The sequence below is a fragment of the Danio rerio genome, chromosome 11, assembly GCF_049306965.1.
Source record: "Danio rerio strain Tuebingen ecotype United States chromosome 11, GRCz12tu, whole genome shotgun sequence".
Lineage (NCBI taxonomy): Eukaryota > Metazoa > Chordata > Actinopteri > Cypriniformes > Danionidae > Danio > Danio rerio.
In genome coordinates this window covers 29,832,155-29,852,170 of record NC_133186.1, presented here as the reverse complement: position 1 = coordinate 29,852,170, position 20,016 = coordinate 29,832,155, and the positions used below count along the sequence as shown (strand labels likewise).

The 20,016-nt window shown below is 36.5% G+C and overlaps 1 protein-coding gene and 1 long non-coding RNA gene across 2 annotated transcripts in view; one reads left to right on the top strand and one right to left on the bottom strand.

The window, feature by feature from the left end:
- The window catches only part of cass4 (Cas scaffold protein family member 4), a 31,246-nt gene extending 23,624 nt beyond the window's left edge, over nucleotides 1–7,622 (top strand). Inside the window, exons 4-7 of the mRNA XM_001341002.7 lie at nucleotides 820–945; nucleotides 2,323–3,609; nucleotides 6,331–6,414; nucleotides 6,496–7,622. Of these exons, the coding sequence (XP_001341038.3) occupies nucleotides 820–945; nucleotides 2,323–3,609; nucleotides 6,331–6,414; nucleotides 6,496–6,909 (1,911 nt within the window). The 3' untranslated portion in view covers nucleotides 6,910–7,622. The remainder of the gene's footprint in view (nucleotides 1–819; nucleotides 946–2,322; nucleotides 3,610–6,330; nucleotides 6,415–6,495) is intronic.
- A 1,082-nt stretch (nucleotides 7,623–8,704) lies between these two features.
- LOC141376620 (uncharacterized) lies at nucleotides 8,705–14,853 on the bottom strand. Its single transcript, XR_012387194.1, has 2 exons — nucleotides 9,902–14,853; nucleotides 8,705–9,859 (listed from the first exon to the last, which is right to left on the bottom strand). It is a non-coding gene; the product is annotated as an uncharacterized lncRNA (long non-coding RNA).
- Between the last annotated feature and the right edge of the window lie 5,163 nt (nucleotides 14,854–20,016).

Below are 20,016 nucleotides of genomic sequence, written 5' to 3'. Positions count from 1 at the left end.
TACTGCGCCACTGCGTCACCCAATATATATATATATATATATATATATATATATATATATATATATATATATATATATATATATATATATATATATATATATATATATATATATATATATATATATATATATACTAACTAAACTAATCTATAACTAAAGCAATCTCCACTGTGCTGAGCAAGAGTGCTTCTCTTCCTGTTAAACTGAACAGCAGTTGCATTATCGATGACGTAAGCATGCTTAGGTTTGGAAGGCAAAATGCAGTTTAAGTGCTGGCCAAGGGGAAGAGGGAACAATTGCGTTTTGGCATGGTTAAAGCTAACTGTACTTAGTGTTAGTGTGCCCTAAAGCAGCTAGAATAGCCCAGCCAATCAACTTTCCTGAATCCAAAGGAAAATATAAACTCAAGATTAAAGTTGATAGACGAGACCCAGAGAACCTTCCAGATTTTTTATCTCAGAAAAAATCAAACCTGAGCACAACATGCGATTCCATTCTCAATACGACAAGTGTTTTGAAGCGGTCATTATCAATATTAGCTGTTTAAACAGGATTACAGACATTTTAATAGTTCAGTACCTTCTCATTATGTCATCCTGTTGTTATTACACATAACTAATTGTTCAGATGGTTTCATTAGTATGTTCATGATGTTTGGGTTTTTAGGAAAAATCATGTCGTGTTCAATAGTTATTTTACCTTTAATATTCCAAACTCACATTTGGAAAAATATCTTTAAAAACCCCTTGCATTAGATCATAGAGAGCATGAAAATGTCAGCTTAATAAATTTGAAATTATACTGACTTGTCCTTTTAAGGCATCTCCTCTGCACCCTTCGGAAACATCACTGATGTCAAGCGCTGAATTTCACAGCAGAAATGAGGCGACAAATATGCTGCAAATGCTACAAAATGTGAGATGTGAGACTGCAACTAATCACAAGGTAAGGACGTTAATGCTTGCACAGCATCACATAAAAATACATCAAAATCCCACCGCCAGCAAACACGTCCCAACATACAAGAGCAGAGATTTTGTTAACTTTTTTCAGTTACCTGGTGTGCTTTGTTTTATCATTCAAATTTGCCTGAGTGGTTAATAACACATTTTGTTCTGTTATGTGACAAACTCAGAACCCACACACTCGCACATGCACCCAACCACACACACACTCACACATACACTTTTTTCTAGTCCATCAATTTCCATCTACCTTGATGGTTGTAAGTGAATATATAAAGTGAAAAAGAACCAGGAATAAAAAATATTTCGAAAATAGAAAGGGACAAGTGAAAAATGATGTAAGTGAAATAATATGAGAAATCATAATATATTTCCGATGGATAAAGAAAGGAGAGAACTTTTTCATAACAACATGAGTCATTATTAAAGAATTAAAGGCATGACCTGGTCCATCCCTTTAGAAAATAGTTTTGTGACCTTGCAATGCTATTTGTTTCATTTCTCACAGCTCCCACACTTTTTGAATCAATGCATTATATAGTGGACATTTAACTATCTGCATGTGCATTTCACAACTAGATTTACTTCATTTACTAGAATTTGTAATAAGCATATTTTAGAATAATTAATGAGATTAATTTAAAGTCTGGGTAAAGGGATGGTAATATGTGGGTTCTGGGAGATCTAAAATATACTTTTAAAGTAAATAAAAAAATTGTGGGAGCTGTATAAAATGAGAAATTCATACAAACTAACCAAAATCCCTTCCATTTTATACAGATCCCACACTTTTTAAATAATTCATTCATTCATTTTCTTTTCAGCTTAGTCTCTTTATTAATCAGGGGTCATCACAGCCGAATGAACTATCAACTTATCCAGCATATGTTTTACACAGTGCACACCTTTCGAGCTACAACCCAACACTGGGAAACACCCATACACTCTTGCATTCACACAATAGACTACAGCCCATTTAGCTTACCCAATTCACCTATAGCGCATGTCTTTAGACTGTGGGGGAAACCAGAGCATCCGGAGGAAACCCACAGCAACATGGGGAGAACATACAAACTCCAAACCGGCGAACTTCTTGCTGTGAGGCAATCGTGCTCTCCACTCCGCCACTGTGACGCCACACTTTTTAAATCAATGCATTAAATGATAGACGTTCAGGGTTTAACCATCTGCTTGTGCATCTCACAACTACATTTACTTCACATACTAGAATTTGTTATAAGTATATTTTAGATCTTCCAGAACCCACATTTAAACAACACTTTACCCAAACTTTTAAATAATTTCAGAATCAGAACTATTTCTATGGTAAAATTGAAACCCTTTTGTCTTCTTTTAGGCTACCACCTTACCTCCATTTGGTACCCAAGACCCTAATTATGACTTCCCAGTACCCTCCATCACTGAGGATTCTAAAAAGCCTCGGTGTGGTTATAGTACCATGCCAAATCCCTGTAAGTCGGAATGGATCTATGACGTGCCTGTCTTTCCACAAAAACAGGGATGTGAACCTGGTTACTGTGACACCCTGCCACCAAAAGATATTGACTCAACCACAGCTCTTTATGACATTTTGCCGGCACGCATTTGGCCTGAAAAGAAGCACTGTCCCATCCAGCCCCTATATGACGTCCCTAAACCAAGCATTTCATTAACACAGTCTTGCACAGTCAATGAGTATTCACCAATTTCATCCATTTACGATGTCCCACCTTGCTTTAGACAAACCAAAACTACTGCAGAGCAACCCAGAAAGCAAAGCCCTCCCGAGATGGACTCTAAAAATGGCCAAGAACCACTCGAGTACAGGGGTAAACCAGGACCGTTGTACGACCAACTTCATCGATGGCCATCAAGAGGCAGGACACCCTTCAGACAGCCTTTAGAAAGTACAGTTAGGAGGGACAACGAGGGTACCAGAGACCACCAAAGGAGTTCAACGGTGTCCACTTCCTCCACAGCTTCCAGCTCTTCCAGGAGTTCCTGTGACTCTTTCATGCTAAGTTCTCCCGAACCCGAACCCTTGCGTGAGATCACCCTTTCCCAGGAGGAAGCTGGAAACAAGTTGCTTGAGTTAAAGGAAGCGGTTTGCCAGTCAGTGCCCAAACTTATGCTGTTCGTCAGCAGCCAGTGGAGGAGCAGAGAGCACCTGGGTCAGCACCTCGATCAGATCCGCACCGCATCCGAGGACGTGACTGACTCCATTGACTCTTTCTTGAACTTCACTTTGGATGTCCGAGGAAACGCACAACGGCTGACAGACTCGAACCTACAGACCCGGCTCCTCAAGCAGCTCTCCATTGTTGAGGACTCGGGGCTGATTCTTCAACAGGCTGCGAGTGCTCTTCGAGATCAGGGTTGGCATCTGGATGTTTTAGCTCAGGATGCTGGCCATTCACAGATGCCTGATCACCTGGAACGCTTTGTTATGGTGGCTCGAACCGTGCCAGAGGATGTGAAGAGGCTGGTGTCCATGCTGAACGCGAATGGAAAGCTTCTTTTCAGAGTGCAGGTGAAAGAGCTGGAGGTGATGGAGAATGAGGGATCGTCCGAAGGGACAAACCACAAAAAATGTGAACCAATGGTTGACTCGGGGATAGACGAGAGTGACTATGTGCAACTTCAGGTAGGCACATCGCATCACATCTCAACATTCTACTACTATCATAAATGGACATTATTAAAGGTCCCGTTAAGTGCTTTGAAATCTGCATTTTGTATTTCAAATTTGATGTAACAGAACCATGAAGACATGCAGAACATATAGTAGCTCCTCCCCTCTATATAAAACAGCCAATAGCGTTTCGTTTTTATCACAGCTCTGCCAGTGAGAGTGGTTGAGATCAAGCACATCAAATGAAAAGCAAATGAGAAGCATGTTAAAGGGGGCGGGGCATGTCAGATACTATAGAGCATTTGATTGGTCAGAAGATTTGATGAGAGACTGAAGTATATAAGATGATGTCAAAAAAATTGTTGATCCATTTAGGCGGAAGTGACAAACTGAATGCTTTTGATCTATATATCAGGTTTATACCTTCTGAATGTGAATTTTGTCACTTTTTTGGAGCACACTATGTATCTTATTGATATCAGCCTATTTAATGTATAAGTATATTTAGCCTATATATCTTACAGATATCCATATACTTTTAGATATCCTTAAAATTAGCATACTGATATTCATTCATTCGTTTTCTTTTCGGCTTAGTCCCTTTATTAATCAGGGGTTGCCACAACGGAATGAACCGCCAACATATCTAGCATATATTTTAAGCAGCAGATGCCCTTCCAGCTGCAGCCCATCAGTGGGAAAACACCCATACACTCTAAATCACAAACATACACTACAGACATTGTAGCTTACCCAATTGACCTATACCGCATGTCTTTGGACTTATGGGGGAAACAGGATTACCTGGAGGAAACCCATGTGAACATGGGGAGAACATGCAAGCTCCTCACAGTAATGCCAACTGACCCAACCAAATGACCAACCAGTGACCTTCTAGCTGTGAGGCAACAGTGCTACCCATTGTGCCTGGCACTGCCCCCATACTAATATTAGCATGTACAAAATAACATGTTTATTTTAATTTCAAGGGAGCTTTTAATGAATTTTATGTAGAATGCAGAAACCTTTGTTATTAGAGACACCTGTGGCCTTTACGTGAACTGCAGCTTGCAATTTACTGCTTGTGTCCTTAATCTTCCACATGTAGCATACAAGAAACATGATTTAAAGCAGTGTTTCTCAACCACGTTTCTGGAGGACCACCAGCTCTGCACATTTTCCTGTCTCCTTAATCAAACACACCTGATTCAAATGATCAGCGCATTAGCAGAGAACGAAAGACCTGTAATGGGTGTGAAAAACAAAAGAGACATCCAGAACATGCAGTGTTGGTGGTCCTCTTAGAATGTGGTTGAGAAACACTGATTTAAAGTCCAGATTAACTCAGTTTCAGTCTGTGATTAATAAAAAAAGATGGAAATATCTTCGCTGTGATATACTTTAAAGATTTTATATGTTTAACTTTTATATTTAATATAATAAATTTCTCTCATAAATACAATTTTAAACATTTAAAGATATTCATCATGTGAAGGAAATGTAAATAAATATATATATTTTTAAATTTACAATTTACTAATCAACACTAATGTACATTTTAATGACCAAAAACTCGCTGAATCTGTATTTATATTGTGTTTTTAAATAATTTATCTGCCTAAATCTTAAATAAAAGGACAATTAATATAAACAAATAGTTTTTTTTATCTTTACATGACAAATTAATAATAATCTACATTTGAATGGCCAATAAGTTGTTTGTATACACTGCTGTTTAAAAGTTCAGGGTTGTTTTATGTTTTTGTGAGGTCTCTTGCTATACATAAAGGCTGCATTTATTTAAAGAGCCCCTATTAAAGGTTTTTGAAAATAACCTTTTATGTAGTGGGTTGAAGTTTATTTTTGCAAAAATACCTTAGCATTATACCCCCAGCCTTGTGCTGTGTTCCTGTCATTTTTCTGACAAGTGCTTCTGCAATCTACACGCTGACAATGGGCATTTGTCAGCCGTTTGTTAAAGCAAGGATTCAGAAAAGACTATTGATGTATGGGACTTTGTCAGAACTTGAAAGGAACTTTACAGTACACAGTTCATGGATCGTCAAGTTTCAAAAAAAGTTTACCTTTTGCCACTGTGTGGAGTAATACTGAATGTGTGCCGTGGTTAATAATAGAGCAATATGTTGGTGTTAAACTGTGCTGCTTTAATGCACTCCTTCATTGGGCTCACACATACACTCTGCACTCTGAATACTTCAACAATGTTGATAAGCCGTGTTGGGCATTTCCCTTTGTCTCATACTTAACACAGTCAACCAATTGCAATAGATTGTGTCATCAGCACAGATTAGCATTGCGCTAAGGAGGGGTTTGGGAACAAATGAATCCCTGAACAAATCAGATGGGAATCGTTGGGATAATTAAGTAAAACTAAATGCAAATTATAAGACAATAAAAGTGTTTTTTGACCTTGCATGCATATTGGTCTGTTGTTGGGAGACTCTCAAAATCAAAATATGATCCTTTTATTGCATAATAGGGGCTCTTTAATCAAAATACAGTAAAAACAGTAATATTGTGTCATTACTCTAGTCTTTAGTGTCTTGTGATACTGTTAATGTGCTGATGTGCAGAAACATTTCTTATTATAATCAATACTTCAGAAAGAATTTCATTTAATAGATATACATAATCTTTCAATACTGTCATGTGATACAATAAATGGTCTCTATAATTAGTAACATTGTTTACCTGAATATTTGCTTTCCACAGACAACAGCAGAGATTGAGCAGGAACCAAAACCAACCAAGAGCAGCATTAAATCAAAGAGAAACAGTGATTCCTTGAAAAAACAGGTATGAAAACGTAACTCTATTGTATTTGAACCTGATATTGTTTTTAACTGTTAAAATCATTATTCATTTTGTCTTTAAAAGGTTTCCAAACCACAGTCCGGCAGCCCTTGCAATCCAATCCAAACCTCCAGGAAATGTCCAATCTCTGACCACTGCCGGCTGTACTTCGGAGCCATTCAGAAAGCCATCAGCGTGTTCATAAGCAGTCTGAATGAGAACAAGCCTCCGGAACAGTTCATCTCCCACAGCAAGCTGGTTATCATGGTCGGCCAAAGACTCGTCAACACTCTCTGCCGTGAAGCTAAAAGTCGAGAAGCCGGTGAGGAGATGCTGTCCATGAGCAATCAGCTGTGTGCCCAGCTCAAGCAACTAGCCTTGGTGACCAAGAAGGCGGCTTTGAACTTCCCTGACAAACTGGCAGTCCAGGAGGCACATGACATTGCCAAAGAGTTAGCGCAAAGGGCACAACATTTCAGAACGTCACTGGATGTCTGATGTCCCATCTGTTTGCCCAGTTTATTGACTGAAGGTGGGTTAGTGAAGATAGCATGGTGTTTTATCTGTGGATTGGAGGAATTTGTATGCAAGTCTGAATCATCCATGTTTAAACTGAACCCCTTTTTTTAAAGGTAATCTGGATGTTGAAGGTAAAAAAGGGACCACTTACAGTCATAGCCTTAAAGGGATAGTTCACCCCAAAACAAAAATGTTCTCATCAATTACTCACACTCAAGTGGAATTAATTTATGTCTTCTGTTAAACACAAGCAAGATATAACCATTAGCTTTTTTATCTATTTATATGCACAGTTAATATTGTGTTAAAAATGCATAATGAAAATGCCAATATGCGTATATATTTTAAAACTGTGAATAAAAAACAACAGATGCTTATTGGATAAGCTTTTTAAAGGTGCTGTATGCAAGTTTGACACCCAGTGGTTGAACTGGGTTTTACACGCCTGGTTCAAAACACACACATGCGCAGGTTGCCAGATTAACGACACCAACAGGAGTATGCCTACCTGTCAAACTTAAAGGCTGATTTAAGTCGTGTTCTAAATAAAAGCAACGGCATGCGATATAAGGAATATTCTCCATATTAAAATGACTTTTGTTCTAATCAACAACTGAAATTGATATTTTAAAAAGGGCTTCTATTTCGTGCAGCAGGACCACAAAAAACTGAAAATGATCACCTCAGGTACACCTCATCTGCTTTATTCAGTGTTAAATGCTAATAATGGGAGTTTGAATGCCATTTTACATGACATTTATTGCCATACTACTGAAAGCAGCAGCAGATAGTTCACATCAGATCTTGAAAATAATATAAACTGTTCAAAAGGCCAACACATATCAGTGATTCAGCATTTACATTTAATAATGTTAAATATGCATGTAGATTAGATTATAAACCTTACCAATTTGTTGGAGTGCAGTAAGTGTACTATTCTGTGCTTCTGAATGGCTGTGTTTAAATTTCTGTGGTGTTTTGTCTGGTACAAACAGCCAAATTGCTTATCACTGCAAATCTCACCATGAAACCTGTTGTTAGGACAAGGGGTTACAATGTTACCTGCTCACCTAATGTTTACTCTAATAATATTTATATTATTTGCTAATTAACAACAACCTCATGTGGAACTCTAAATCTGCGTCTCATTTCGGAGTCTGCTACTGTCCACCAGAGGTCGCATTTCGGTCGTGGACGCATACTTTAAGTGCCTTCATGACTAAATGAATGAAACACAGGGGTTTCCACCAAGGCATCCTGGGGTACTGAAATATAATTGGCTTTACTGGCATTGGGTGGGTCAAATTGGCCAAACAAAAACAGTCGTTTTAGCTCGTAACGCACATTTTCAAAGCAGAATATCTGACTTCAGCATTGTTTTTCATATAACCAAGAATGTTCACTTAGCATGTTTCTTCAATATCTGCAAACATATTTTGGTATTTTTATGCTTTAGAAGAGTCAAAATGTACATACAGCACCTCTAAAATGTGCATACACTATGCTGGAAACACTTTTACCAGTGACATAACAAGTGATGAATTAGTAAACAATGACAGAAATTAAACTTTTAGGTGAACTATGCATTTAGTAGAGAGAATTAGAGCAAAAGTCCACTTTTTCAGCATTACTGGTTTTGGAAGCATTTTTTTCCATTCATTAAAAAATATCTTTATTTAAAAAGTATTTCATAAACCAAACCAATCAGCTAAGAGGTCAATTACAATAGTGCAAACTTTAAAGAAAAAAAATCTATGAAACCAAGACAAAAATACACAGTTGCTGTATAGCTTTAATGAGAAAAAGAACTACAATCCCATGAAGCGTAGTGTATAACAAACTAAAAACAACAGAGAACTATAGGACAGAAGTACATCATTTGCATTGCTTTGTGAAAGTGGTTGTGAGCTAAAGATCTTATTTTGTGCACTTTGCTTGCTATGACCCTGATTAGAGGATTTTTTTCAGCACAGCTTCATGGGTAATGTAGTTTTTCTGCACAAATTCCACAAATAAACACGACTGCATTAAACAGAAAAGTAGTTGAAATAACACAAACAGATGAGATCTTCAAACACATACAACATCCTCTTTAATGAACAAGAGATCTAGTATGACATTTAGTGTGTTTATATGCACAACATGGTACAACAGCAACAATTATACTGTATATGCTGTATGAATGTGCAAAACACACTATAATGCATGCTAGTTGCTGTGTAAATACTTAATTGTCGGTCGGTTCACCCAAAAATAAAATTGATTAACTCACCATTTGTTAAGAAATGTAACAAATATCTAAAAGTGATTATTTTTTTTAGTACAACAGCAGATTTTAACAGCCGTGTCAAGCTCCAACTACAATCCATATGCAACCTGACTGAATAATGACTTTAATCATGCAAAGCTAGAGAGTCATGTGGACAACTTTGAGGGTGCTTTTTGAAGCTTTTCTTCTTTTTTTATGTCTGAATTATTATTTTCAAGTCTTAAACATGATCTGTTCATCTGATGTCGTGGTGTTCTCACTCGGCCAAACCTCAGACTTTAAACGACTTAAGCAAATAAATTGCACTTTTATATTGCCTGACACTGTATACAGATTTGTGGTCATTATAAGAAGACAAAGAAATGTATGTAGATGATTGGTTATGTACAATTATTCAAAATCAGTATTTGAACAAAATGTAAATATTTACACAAATGATACTTTTTTTTTTTTAGGATTTGCCATGTTTGTCGAATTTAGTCTTTTCACACACTGTAAGAATGTAATATTCTGTTTTTCCCGCATCTGTAATTATGTTTGTAAAACTATTTCTTCTTGACAAAAATAAAATGTTACCGACATTTTATGAGAATAATTTTCCTTCGCCTTAGTCCCTTTATTAATCAGGGGTCACCACAGCAGAATGAACTGTCCACATATCTAGCATATGTTTTACACAGCGGATGCTCTTCTTGCTGAAACATCCATCCACACTCATTTACACACATAGGCTATGGCCAATTTAGTTTATTTAGTTCACTTATAGCGCATGTCTTTGGACTGTGGGGCAAACCAGAGCACCCGGAGGAAAGCCACGCGAACACGGGGAGAACATACAAACTATTATATGTGAAATCTTAAAAATTGTTTTATGTGATAGCTGAACAGGTAACATAACAGACTGAAATAATTTACACACCTTAACGTTGTTCCAAAACTGTAGTTTTGCTAAAGAAAGTCATACGTGTACAACATTGTGTTCTAATGAGTAATGTGTGGCTTCTAATGTGCAAACGTAAATAATGCTCTGGCGCCCTCTATAGACTGAACTTTGAAGGACATTTAATACAAGGAGGGAGAGAGGGGTCTGGATGCAGACCAGGTGCAGTGTAATCTGGCCTGCATCCAATGCTTTTTAATGGGCTCACCTAACCCTAGCCATCACAATGACGTCACTCACTCCATTTGAGTGCATTGTGTCTGACACTGCATTGCTGAGTGATGCAATCTCAGCTTGCATCATAAAGGCTGCATCCAGATATTGAGCAGGGACACCAGTGCAACCCTCAACCTCCAGGTGAACCCCCAGTCCCCAGTATTAAGAATAAGATAATAATTGAGGTGTCATGATGGCGCAATGGGTAGCCCGATCGCCCAAAAGCAAGAAGGTCCCTGGTTCGAGCCTCAGCCTGGCCAGTTGGGTCAGGGTATATTATCAGTTGGCATTTCTGTATGGAGTTTGCATGTCCTCCCCATGTTAGCGTGGGTTTCCTCAGGGTGCTCCACAAGTCTAAAGACATGCGGTATAGGTGAATTGACTAAGCTAAATTGTCTGTAGTGTATGTGATGGGGACCTCGGATTACAGTTTTTCTCAGTGGCTTTGATGCATTTCTCACAACACTATTTACATTTGCACAACAGTTAAAGCATTTCTGAAAACAATTAGTCATTTGTGCACATCATAGTAGCAGTTTCTCGTTTCTTTCAACAAATTGCAAATGCTTTTGGACATGCATCAATTGCTTTCATACAACTCTCTGCTGTTTATCACATTGGTAACACTTTACAATAAGGGTGCATTAGTTAACATTAGTTAATGCATTAGTTAACATGAACTAACAATGAATAACGCATTTATTAAGCATTACCTAACCTTTGTTAATGTTAACTATACATTTATTTATGTGTTAGCTAATGCAGTTAAAGCTGAGGTTCTGATGTAATACACTCCAAAAGAGTCCTCCTTTGTCCCTGACATTGATCAGGAACTATGCACTTATTAAAAGCTTTACCAATTATGCTAACATGTTGTTCATGTTAAATAACGCGTTAACTAACATAGTAAGTTTTCATGAACAAGGATTTAGTATTGCTTTATAAATGTGTTGTTTATTATAAGATCAAGTGATCTAATCCATTAACAAATGCGTTAGTGTATGAGTGAGTAAACATGAACTAATTAAGCTGTTCATGTAAAGAGATGCATTAGATAATGTGTAAATAAACATTAACAAAGATTAAGTAATGCTGAACAAAGTCCTTAATTACTGTTAGATCATGTTTACTAATGCATTAGCTAACATAAATAAATGTTTAGTTAACATTAACAAAGGTTAGTTAATGCTTAATAAATGCGTTGTTCATTGTTAGTTCATGTTAACTAATGCATTAACTAATGTTAACTAATGCACCCTTATTGTAAAGTGTTACCATAACATTATCATTTGCTTATGTCATGTCAGTCAAAATGAACTAAATTTGTGAATGCTGAATAGTCATTCCATATAAAACTGAGTCCTCATTTCATTACTTGAGTCATTACATACAACAATGTTACACTAGGTGTCAAAATCTGTCAAGCAAGTTTTATAAAATCTTTTCAATCATTTTTCTCCCAAAAAATGTCTTCTAAATTGAACAAGTTGATGAATGATTTACAGACATGTGTGTTTGGTTCTGATATGTACAGCAATATTGTTTACAGTTGTGCACAGCTCTACCCAAAGAAAGTTTATGTTTGTTGTAAATGAGGGTGTATTTATTCTTTTGCACAATGCTGTGAATAAACTACAACTGCAAAGAGCAAACGCAGTAAGGGTGTAAAAAACACATATTAAGTGTATGAACTCAGATACCTCACTAAATGCAGTGATGTCTAACTTTACTGTAGTTTTCAAATGGCTGTGCAAAAGTATATAGCACTGTCTTGACCATTTTCAGGACGTCAACAAAATCTTTTTTTTTTTTTTTTTGCATTTTAATAAATGTACAGAGTAACTGTTATAATGAAAACATGACAAAGCCATTTGACTATCTTGTTCATAAACAATGGTGTCAGGAATTTTCATCTTGATGACACTGAAACCTTCATTGACATCAATACCTCTTTTGAGGAATGAGCTATCAATTTTGAGCAAGTGGCACGGTTTTGCAGATTATCATCTAGGTTTTGCAGTTTGTACTGATTGTTTTGAGAAATGCATTACCGGTTGTGCAAATGTAAACAGTGTTGTGAGAAATGCACCAAAGCCACTGAGGAAAAACTGTAATAAAGGGACAAAGCCGAAAATAAAATAAAAGAATGATGTAATATTTGAGTTTTGGAAAATTAACAGGTATTAGAAAAATATATATATCAAAACATTATACTGATATAAAAAATAGCTAATAGTTAGAAATGTAATATTAAGAAATTTAAATGATTCTAAATCTAATGAATAGTTACTTGTTATGCTAGAAGAGATATTGACAATTATTAAAGCAAAATAATCTTAGTTCTTTACACTCATTATTAGAATATAGCTACCAGTAACTAAAATAGTTCACGCCTATACTGATTACATATAGCATAATTCTGATTTATGTATATCAACTGTTACATATTTTACTTCAATATCTTTGTGAGAACATTATATATTACTATTCAATTTATAGCAAATGTTTTGCTTTTTAAAAATGTATTTTATTCATCAAGAACACATAAAAATTATCAAAAGTGAGAGTAAAAATATTTATAATGTTGCAAATCATTTTTGTAGACATAATTTGTTCTTTCATATATAAATGTCTTTAAAATCATGTATCAGTTGATGTAAAATATGAAGCAGAAAACAATCATTTGCAAATATGATGATAATAAGAATCAATAATAATTATTAAGCACCAATAATAGTTATATTAGAGAATCAAATCTCCGCATTAAAACCATAGACTGTCAAGCCTGAAAGCAGCTTGGTGAAAAAGGTGGTTCTTTTTGCAGTTATTCGGCTCATTTTCTATTTAATTATGAGGGTTAGATGTGTTTTTAGTAACATTTTAAGCAGTTTTTTTTTGCTGGATTAGTTTATCAGATGGTCACACTTTTTGATGAACCAAAAACATTTTCTAAAGATTTAGAATAAAGATCTATTAAAAATCGGCTCATATTTAAAATACAAATTAATAACATATTATATCACTGGGGGAAATAGGAATCTCTTGAAGTTTTAAATAAATAACTGTAGCCTATTGTCAGTTATTAACAAACTGATCAGCACATTTCACTTTCCTCAGTCAGAATTTTATGGAAGCATAAGTAGAATTTGGGCATTTGATCAATAAAAAATAAATATAATAACGTAGAGCTTTTCTAGTTTTACTTGAAAAAAAGTATTGAAAAATCATGGATATTAACAATAGCCTAATAAGTATTTTAAGTAACGTTAATATGGGCTGCCTTTGGTGCTTTACAACATTTTTTCGGTCATTTTTTGTTTCAAGAATTAGGTCCAAGATTTATAATAAAAGTTACTTAAAATTTTTTCTCTATTTAACAACAATACAATGAAAGTTGACTTTACTTGCATCAGATTCCGCTTGCTCTTGAAGCCTTTTTCGATGGGTTATTTTGATTATTTATGATGGCATATCAGTCAAAATAGGACAAATGAGCTTTGTCAGTAGGGGAGTGGGTCTTTTGAACCCCCTCTGCCTAATGGCCTGCTGTAAAAAATGTACAAGGGTCACGTGGTACAATTAAAAAAACAATGGAAAAAAATCTAATATTGGATTTACATAATAATTTTAACATTTAACCGATTTTTATTATTAGTTCTGATTTAAAAAAACGCAGCCTGGTTAAAAAATGAATAAATATTAATGTTTCCGACCTTTAGACGGGTAGTGGCCAGCCATTACGAGAGGTTTTATAATATCGTGAGAGTGTATCATGGAGTATGGATCATAAGCATGACATGCAACAGTTCTCCAAAGTGAACCGCGCCCACCGAACTCCAGACTCCTCCTCCGTTGTGACTGTACGTGCCCTGCGCCGCCGCTCTTCTCTCCGTACCTCTCTTTCCCCTACACACCAGACACATCCAGACCGCAGACATGGCTCCGTAAAGGTGCACATGGCGGCCAGCAGCCATGAACCAAAAAACAACTCACCAAAAACTACAGATGCATCTCCGATTTGATTAATTTTGGACCGACCAACTTCTACATCCGCTGCAATATTCTCCAGTCCGGTTTTCAGCATTCGGGAGAGGAGGCTGCTCGCTTGCAACTCTGTCTCCATTTTCTCCAGACAATTTTACGTTTATCCCGAAATAAAACAAAACAAAAAACAAAAGTCATGGGTGTGCAGGGTTTCCAGGAATACATTGAGAAGCATTGCCCCAACGCCGTGGTGCCGGTGGAGCTCCAGAAGCTCGCCCGGGGGAGTCTGGTCGGCGGCGGCCGGCAGAGACCTCCTCAAACGCCGCTCCGGCTGCTGGTGGACGCCGAGAACTGTCTTCACCGGCTTTACGGCGGCTTTTACACCGACTGGGTGAGCGGAGGCCAGTGGAACCATATGCTCGGGTACCTCGCCGCCCTTGCCAAAGCCTGTTTCAACGGCAACATCGAGCTGCTAGTGTGCTTCAATGGCGCCCTGGAGAAAGGCCGTCTCCACGAGTGGGTCAAGCGACAGGTGAACGAGAGGCAGACCGCCCAGCAGATTGTCAGCCACGTCCAGAACAAGGGAACACCGCCGCCCAAGGTCTGGTTTCTGCCCCCGGTGTGCATGGCCCACTGCATCCGCCTGGCGCTCCTCAGGTTCCACATCGGGGTGAGTAACGTTAGCAGCAGATGCGCGCTGTGTTTTTGACATGTACAGCCATTAGCTTAGCAAAACAAGATCAAATTGTCAAGTGCTAGTCTTACACGCTAGGCTGGGAGCTGGCAAGTGGCCTAAAGTTAGACTGATTTACGGTTGTGTTGACAGGTTTCAAAAATGTGTGCTTTGCTGCTTTTATGGCTTGACCACACCAAAAAGTTCCCCAATCCCCAATAAAACCAGAACCCCATCCTAGTTGAACAAACTGTGCTTTAAGTGAACTGGTGTACTTAATCTGTGAATTTTAAACCATCTGTGGTTTCTTGGTGCATTGATTTATATGCGCGAACGTGTTAAGACCAATGTCCAATAACTGTTTTTAACTGATTTAAGGTGGTCTCAGAGCCTATAGCCGAGCTGTAAACTTACCAAAACGCAATTAATACAAGTTGCCATGGTAATACTAGATGAAACTGTGCTCTCAATATACTATTCAAGACCTATTCTAGTTTACATTGGTTTTGATGAAACCAAGATCGGCAGCTAGTTTTAGCTGGTTTAAGGTTGTCTCAAGCTGAAAAGTTTCTGAAACTCAAGTAAAACCAGTTAGTAATTCAAGGTGAAAAAATCAAATTAGACTGTCAGGTAAAATGTATTTCTAAAATATAAATCACAGCCTCCCCTAAAAGCTGGTTTACATGTTGCATTGGATGTTTTATGCTAAATTTAAAATGTAGATCAGCAGCTGCCAAACTCCTATAAAACTAGAACCCCATTCTAACAAACTGACTTTTTAATGAAACTGTGCTTCAGCTGTGAATTTAAATCCATCTGTGGTTTCTTGGTGCATTGACGTATATGCACAAATGTCCTAAGACCAAGGTCAATAACTGTTATTAACTGATTTAGGGTGGTCTCAGAGCTTATAGCCGAGCTGAAAAGTTACCAAAGCACAATTAATACAAGTTGCCAGGGTAATACTAGACTGTCAATGAAACTGTGCTCTTAACACACTGATCAAGACCTATCCTAGTTTACATTGGTTATGCTAAAACTAAGTTCAGCAGCTAGTTTTATGTGGTTTAAGATTGTCTCAAGCTGAAAAGTTTCCAAAACTCAATTAAAACCGGTCGAGGAAATCAAATTAGACTGTCAGTGAAAACGTGTTCTTAAAATATAAATCACAAACGACCCTAACTGCTGGTTTACATGTTGCATTTGATGTTATATGCTAAATTTAAAATGTAGATCAGCAGCTGCCAAACTAAAATGTTCCCCATACTCTTATAACAGCAGTAAGTAATGCTTGGTGAACAAACTAGGCTATAGATGGAATCTGTGCTTTCATTGATTTACATATACCGAACATGTTAAAATTATACTCACATGAAACCAGGTGGTAAACCAAAGCAAGCTAAACAAACTAGCCTGTCAGTGAAACTCTATTCTTAAGACACGAATCTCTAAACTGACTTAAATGTTGGTTCTCATATATATATATATATACACATCTTAAAAGCCAAAATCACCAGCTGGTTTTAAATGGTCTCACAGCTTAGCTATGGTAAAAAGGTCTAAGAGTAGTATAGACCAAGGTAGTCAAATTTGACTGTCAGATATGAATAAAAAACCACCATGATTTGCTTTTGCATATTGCACCGATTCATATGCACCAGCTTAAATCAGCAGCTGGTTTAAAGGATTGGCTGACTGACAGCTACCCAAAAGCTCTGTAAAACCAACATATGGATCAACACATGAGCTTTGCCTGGTTTAAGGTGTTTTTCAGCAGGGATCCAACTTGTTGAAACATACTTTCAGTGGGTGTTCATTGAAAGACTCTTTTCCAGATTGTCCGTCATCGTGTTGGTATATTAGATGTTTTCTTAACCTTTTAATGCAGCTGAAAGAGCACGCAAATCTTATCACTATAATCAGTTTGCATGGTTTTGATTTACATCTAAGTTATTACATTTGGACATTTAAAATATATTTATTTACATTAAGTCATTTTGCATTTTGTCCAAAGTGACTTGCAAATGAGGAGGGGTTAAGCAATTTAACATACAGAGGCCATACATACAAGTGCTGCCTTTATAAAGGAGTGACTTAAATAAGCGGCTTCAGAATTAGAGCAGTGAATTAAAGCAAAGCAATGAAAAGGAATTAAATGCATGACAAACAATAACACTAAGATTAAATCATTAAGTAATTATTGAGTTGTTGTTTGATTAATAACTATTTAACTCTCATTAACAACCTTTCTGTCCAATACTGATAATGCAATGCCGTACAAACCTCTCAGAATAGGAAGAAAAACATGTATTTATGTATGAAAGCAGAACTGAAATCATGTAGTAGTAGGTTGTGCTGGAAAAAAGAAAGCACCACCTCGTCTTCACTTTGATTGGCTGCTGCGTCATGTTCTTGTGACTGAGGAGTAGTAAACACTGCTCTGTGATTGGCTGAATGCTTCTTTGCGTCACTTCTGCTGAGATTTAGCAGCTGTACAGACTGTGACTGAGTTTATGTGCGGAGAGAGAGAGACATGAATTATGAGCGTCTTGCTCATAAACGATTTAGTTACATTAGTTTATGTTTGAGGGGACTGTTAGTATAAGCATTTCAGTGCATTTTTATTCACTTATCTCCAGTAACATTTGATCAGTTCAGAAACTGAAATGAATGCTTAAAGTTATTCATATATGTATAACATGAGAGATTCTGTCAATCAAACTTTACAAATTAACAAATTAACACACTAATCAAGACCTATTCTAGTTTACATTGGTTATGATAAACTAAGATCAGCAGCTAGTTTTAGCTGGTTTAAGGTTGTCTCAAGCTGAAAAGTTTCAAAAACTCAATTAAAACCAGTCGAGGAAATCAAATTAGACTGTCAGTGAAAAGTGTATTCTTCTCTAAATCACAACTTACCCTAACTGCTGGTTTACATGTTGCATTTAGGGATGCAATGATTATAAGTTTTGGTTGTACGATTTTAGTCTGAGAAATATTCATAGTTTAATGGTTATTATGCATTCATTAATTTCAAACCCCACTAGTTTAGAAAATAAGATGAAAACTCCTTTTGTTTTACAGTGTTATTTATTGCTGCTCAGTAACTAATTAATACAGCACAAAATAATATAAAAAACAAACAATAGTAAATTTCTCTCTTTGTGCTTAAAAATAGGTGAATTTTACATTGTAAATTAATGATAGAACAATAAATAAAAATAAAAAAAAGAATAAAAAAACAAACAAACAGTATTTGTCTAATGCAGGGCTTGAAATTGCCGGTGCTCCCAACTTCAAAAATGAATAAGCACCACTGCAACTTGTATATTAACGGATTTATTGTATTTAAAAACAACATTAATTAGAACTAACAAATACCAGAAACAACTATCTAACTAATGCTGTGATGACTTATTGATATTTGTGCAATAATTCCAAAATGAATGTCTAATAATTATAAAATATTATTGATAAAGAAGATGACAATAATACTAAAAATGAATAACATTTTTCATTATCATGCTGCCCTGAATTTGTGAGTTATCCGCTATAAAAAGTCCTACTGTTACTTTATAAAAAATAAAGCTGTGGTTTGCATCAAAAAAAAATTAAGCATTGCAGTAAGAACTGTTTATTTTGCGCTATTGTTTTATATGCTGATCAATTTGATAAACAGAAAGAATGGACAAAAGAAAGGAAGAAAAGTCTCACTTCTGCACCTCTTTAAAAGTTTTGGTCATTGTAAATGCTCAGTCTCGTTATGCGCTGATCTCTCTGTTTGTGGAAAAAAGCCGGTGAGTTAGTCGGCCCACATAAACGGGGCAGAGCAGGATTCTCTAGATGACCATCAGCGCAATACTGTTGTCATGAGCGGCAGTTTAAACTTAGTAAAGGCGAGCTTCTTTGGCGATGATGTGTACAGTGTTAGGTTTTACATTTAGCGGACATTTGCTTTTTAAGAGCTGATCCACTCCGAGTCTTTCAGCGCTCTCTCCAAAATCACTCGGTTGATCTCGGCTGGTGGATTAACATTCACTACATGATCGCTCTTATTGGCGCCATTAATAAAAACTCTAAGTGGGTTTGCAAACCTGTGTACTTTTCATGTACTGCTTCTTCCTCAGACTTCAGCCACAAAAGCCCTGTCATCCCAACGAGGTTCGCCTGAAAAGCGGGAGCGCGCTGCGTCATGTGGGTGTACCTCCAGTGGAAATAATGAACTTGCCTGAGCTTGCCTTAGTTAATAGCCTCAGTCATAGTTAATCTAGTGTGCGTGGTTATTAGTCTCAGTGACAAACTAGCGCACAGTTTAGTTGCTGCAGTTTTGTTCCGTGCAGAAAAACGATGTTGAGAAGCCTTTACGATTAGGTTACCGTGACAAATTAAAGCGTGGTTAATAGTGAAACCGGTTAATCGTTGCATCCCTTATCCCATGCCAAACTGAAATATTCCCTAAACTCGTATAAAAGCTGTTAACAATGTGTAACATGAGGGATTTCTAAAATATTTGTTCATGTAAAGATGTGTGATATGATGACAAACATATAGATATATATAGTTGATGGTAATACTTTTTCATCATTTTTTTTAGTCGATGATCACAATCTTGAATGCCACCACAGATGTAGGAAGAAATAAGGGGTTTTATATTTTATTGATTTTAATAATCTATATTCCTTAATCAAATATTTAATCTGAAGTTCTCAACAAAGTGAGAAATGAATTATTAAAGTTTTAACTTCGAGTATTTACTTAATGTAAAAACATACTGAAATGACAAGTAAAATAAGAATACCCATTTCTAAATAAATATATTTAAATGTTCGATACATAACTATTAATTATTAGAATTTACTGAAAAGGAACAATATCTTGCTATGTATAGTTATCAGGATAAAAGTGGGTTACTGTATATTGTGAAATTAAGTTTTGTCATTAAGTTTTGTCACCCAGCCTGTTTTCGTGAGTGAAAGGCTTGTTTTTCCAGTATTTGAGCAC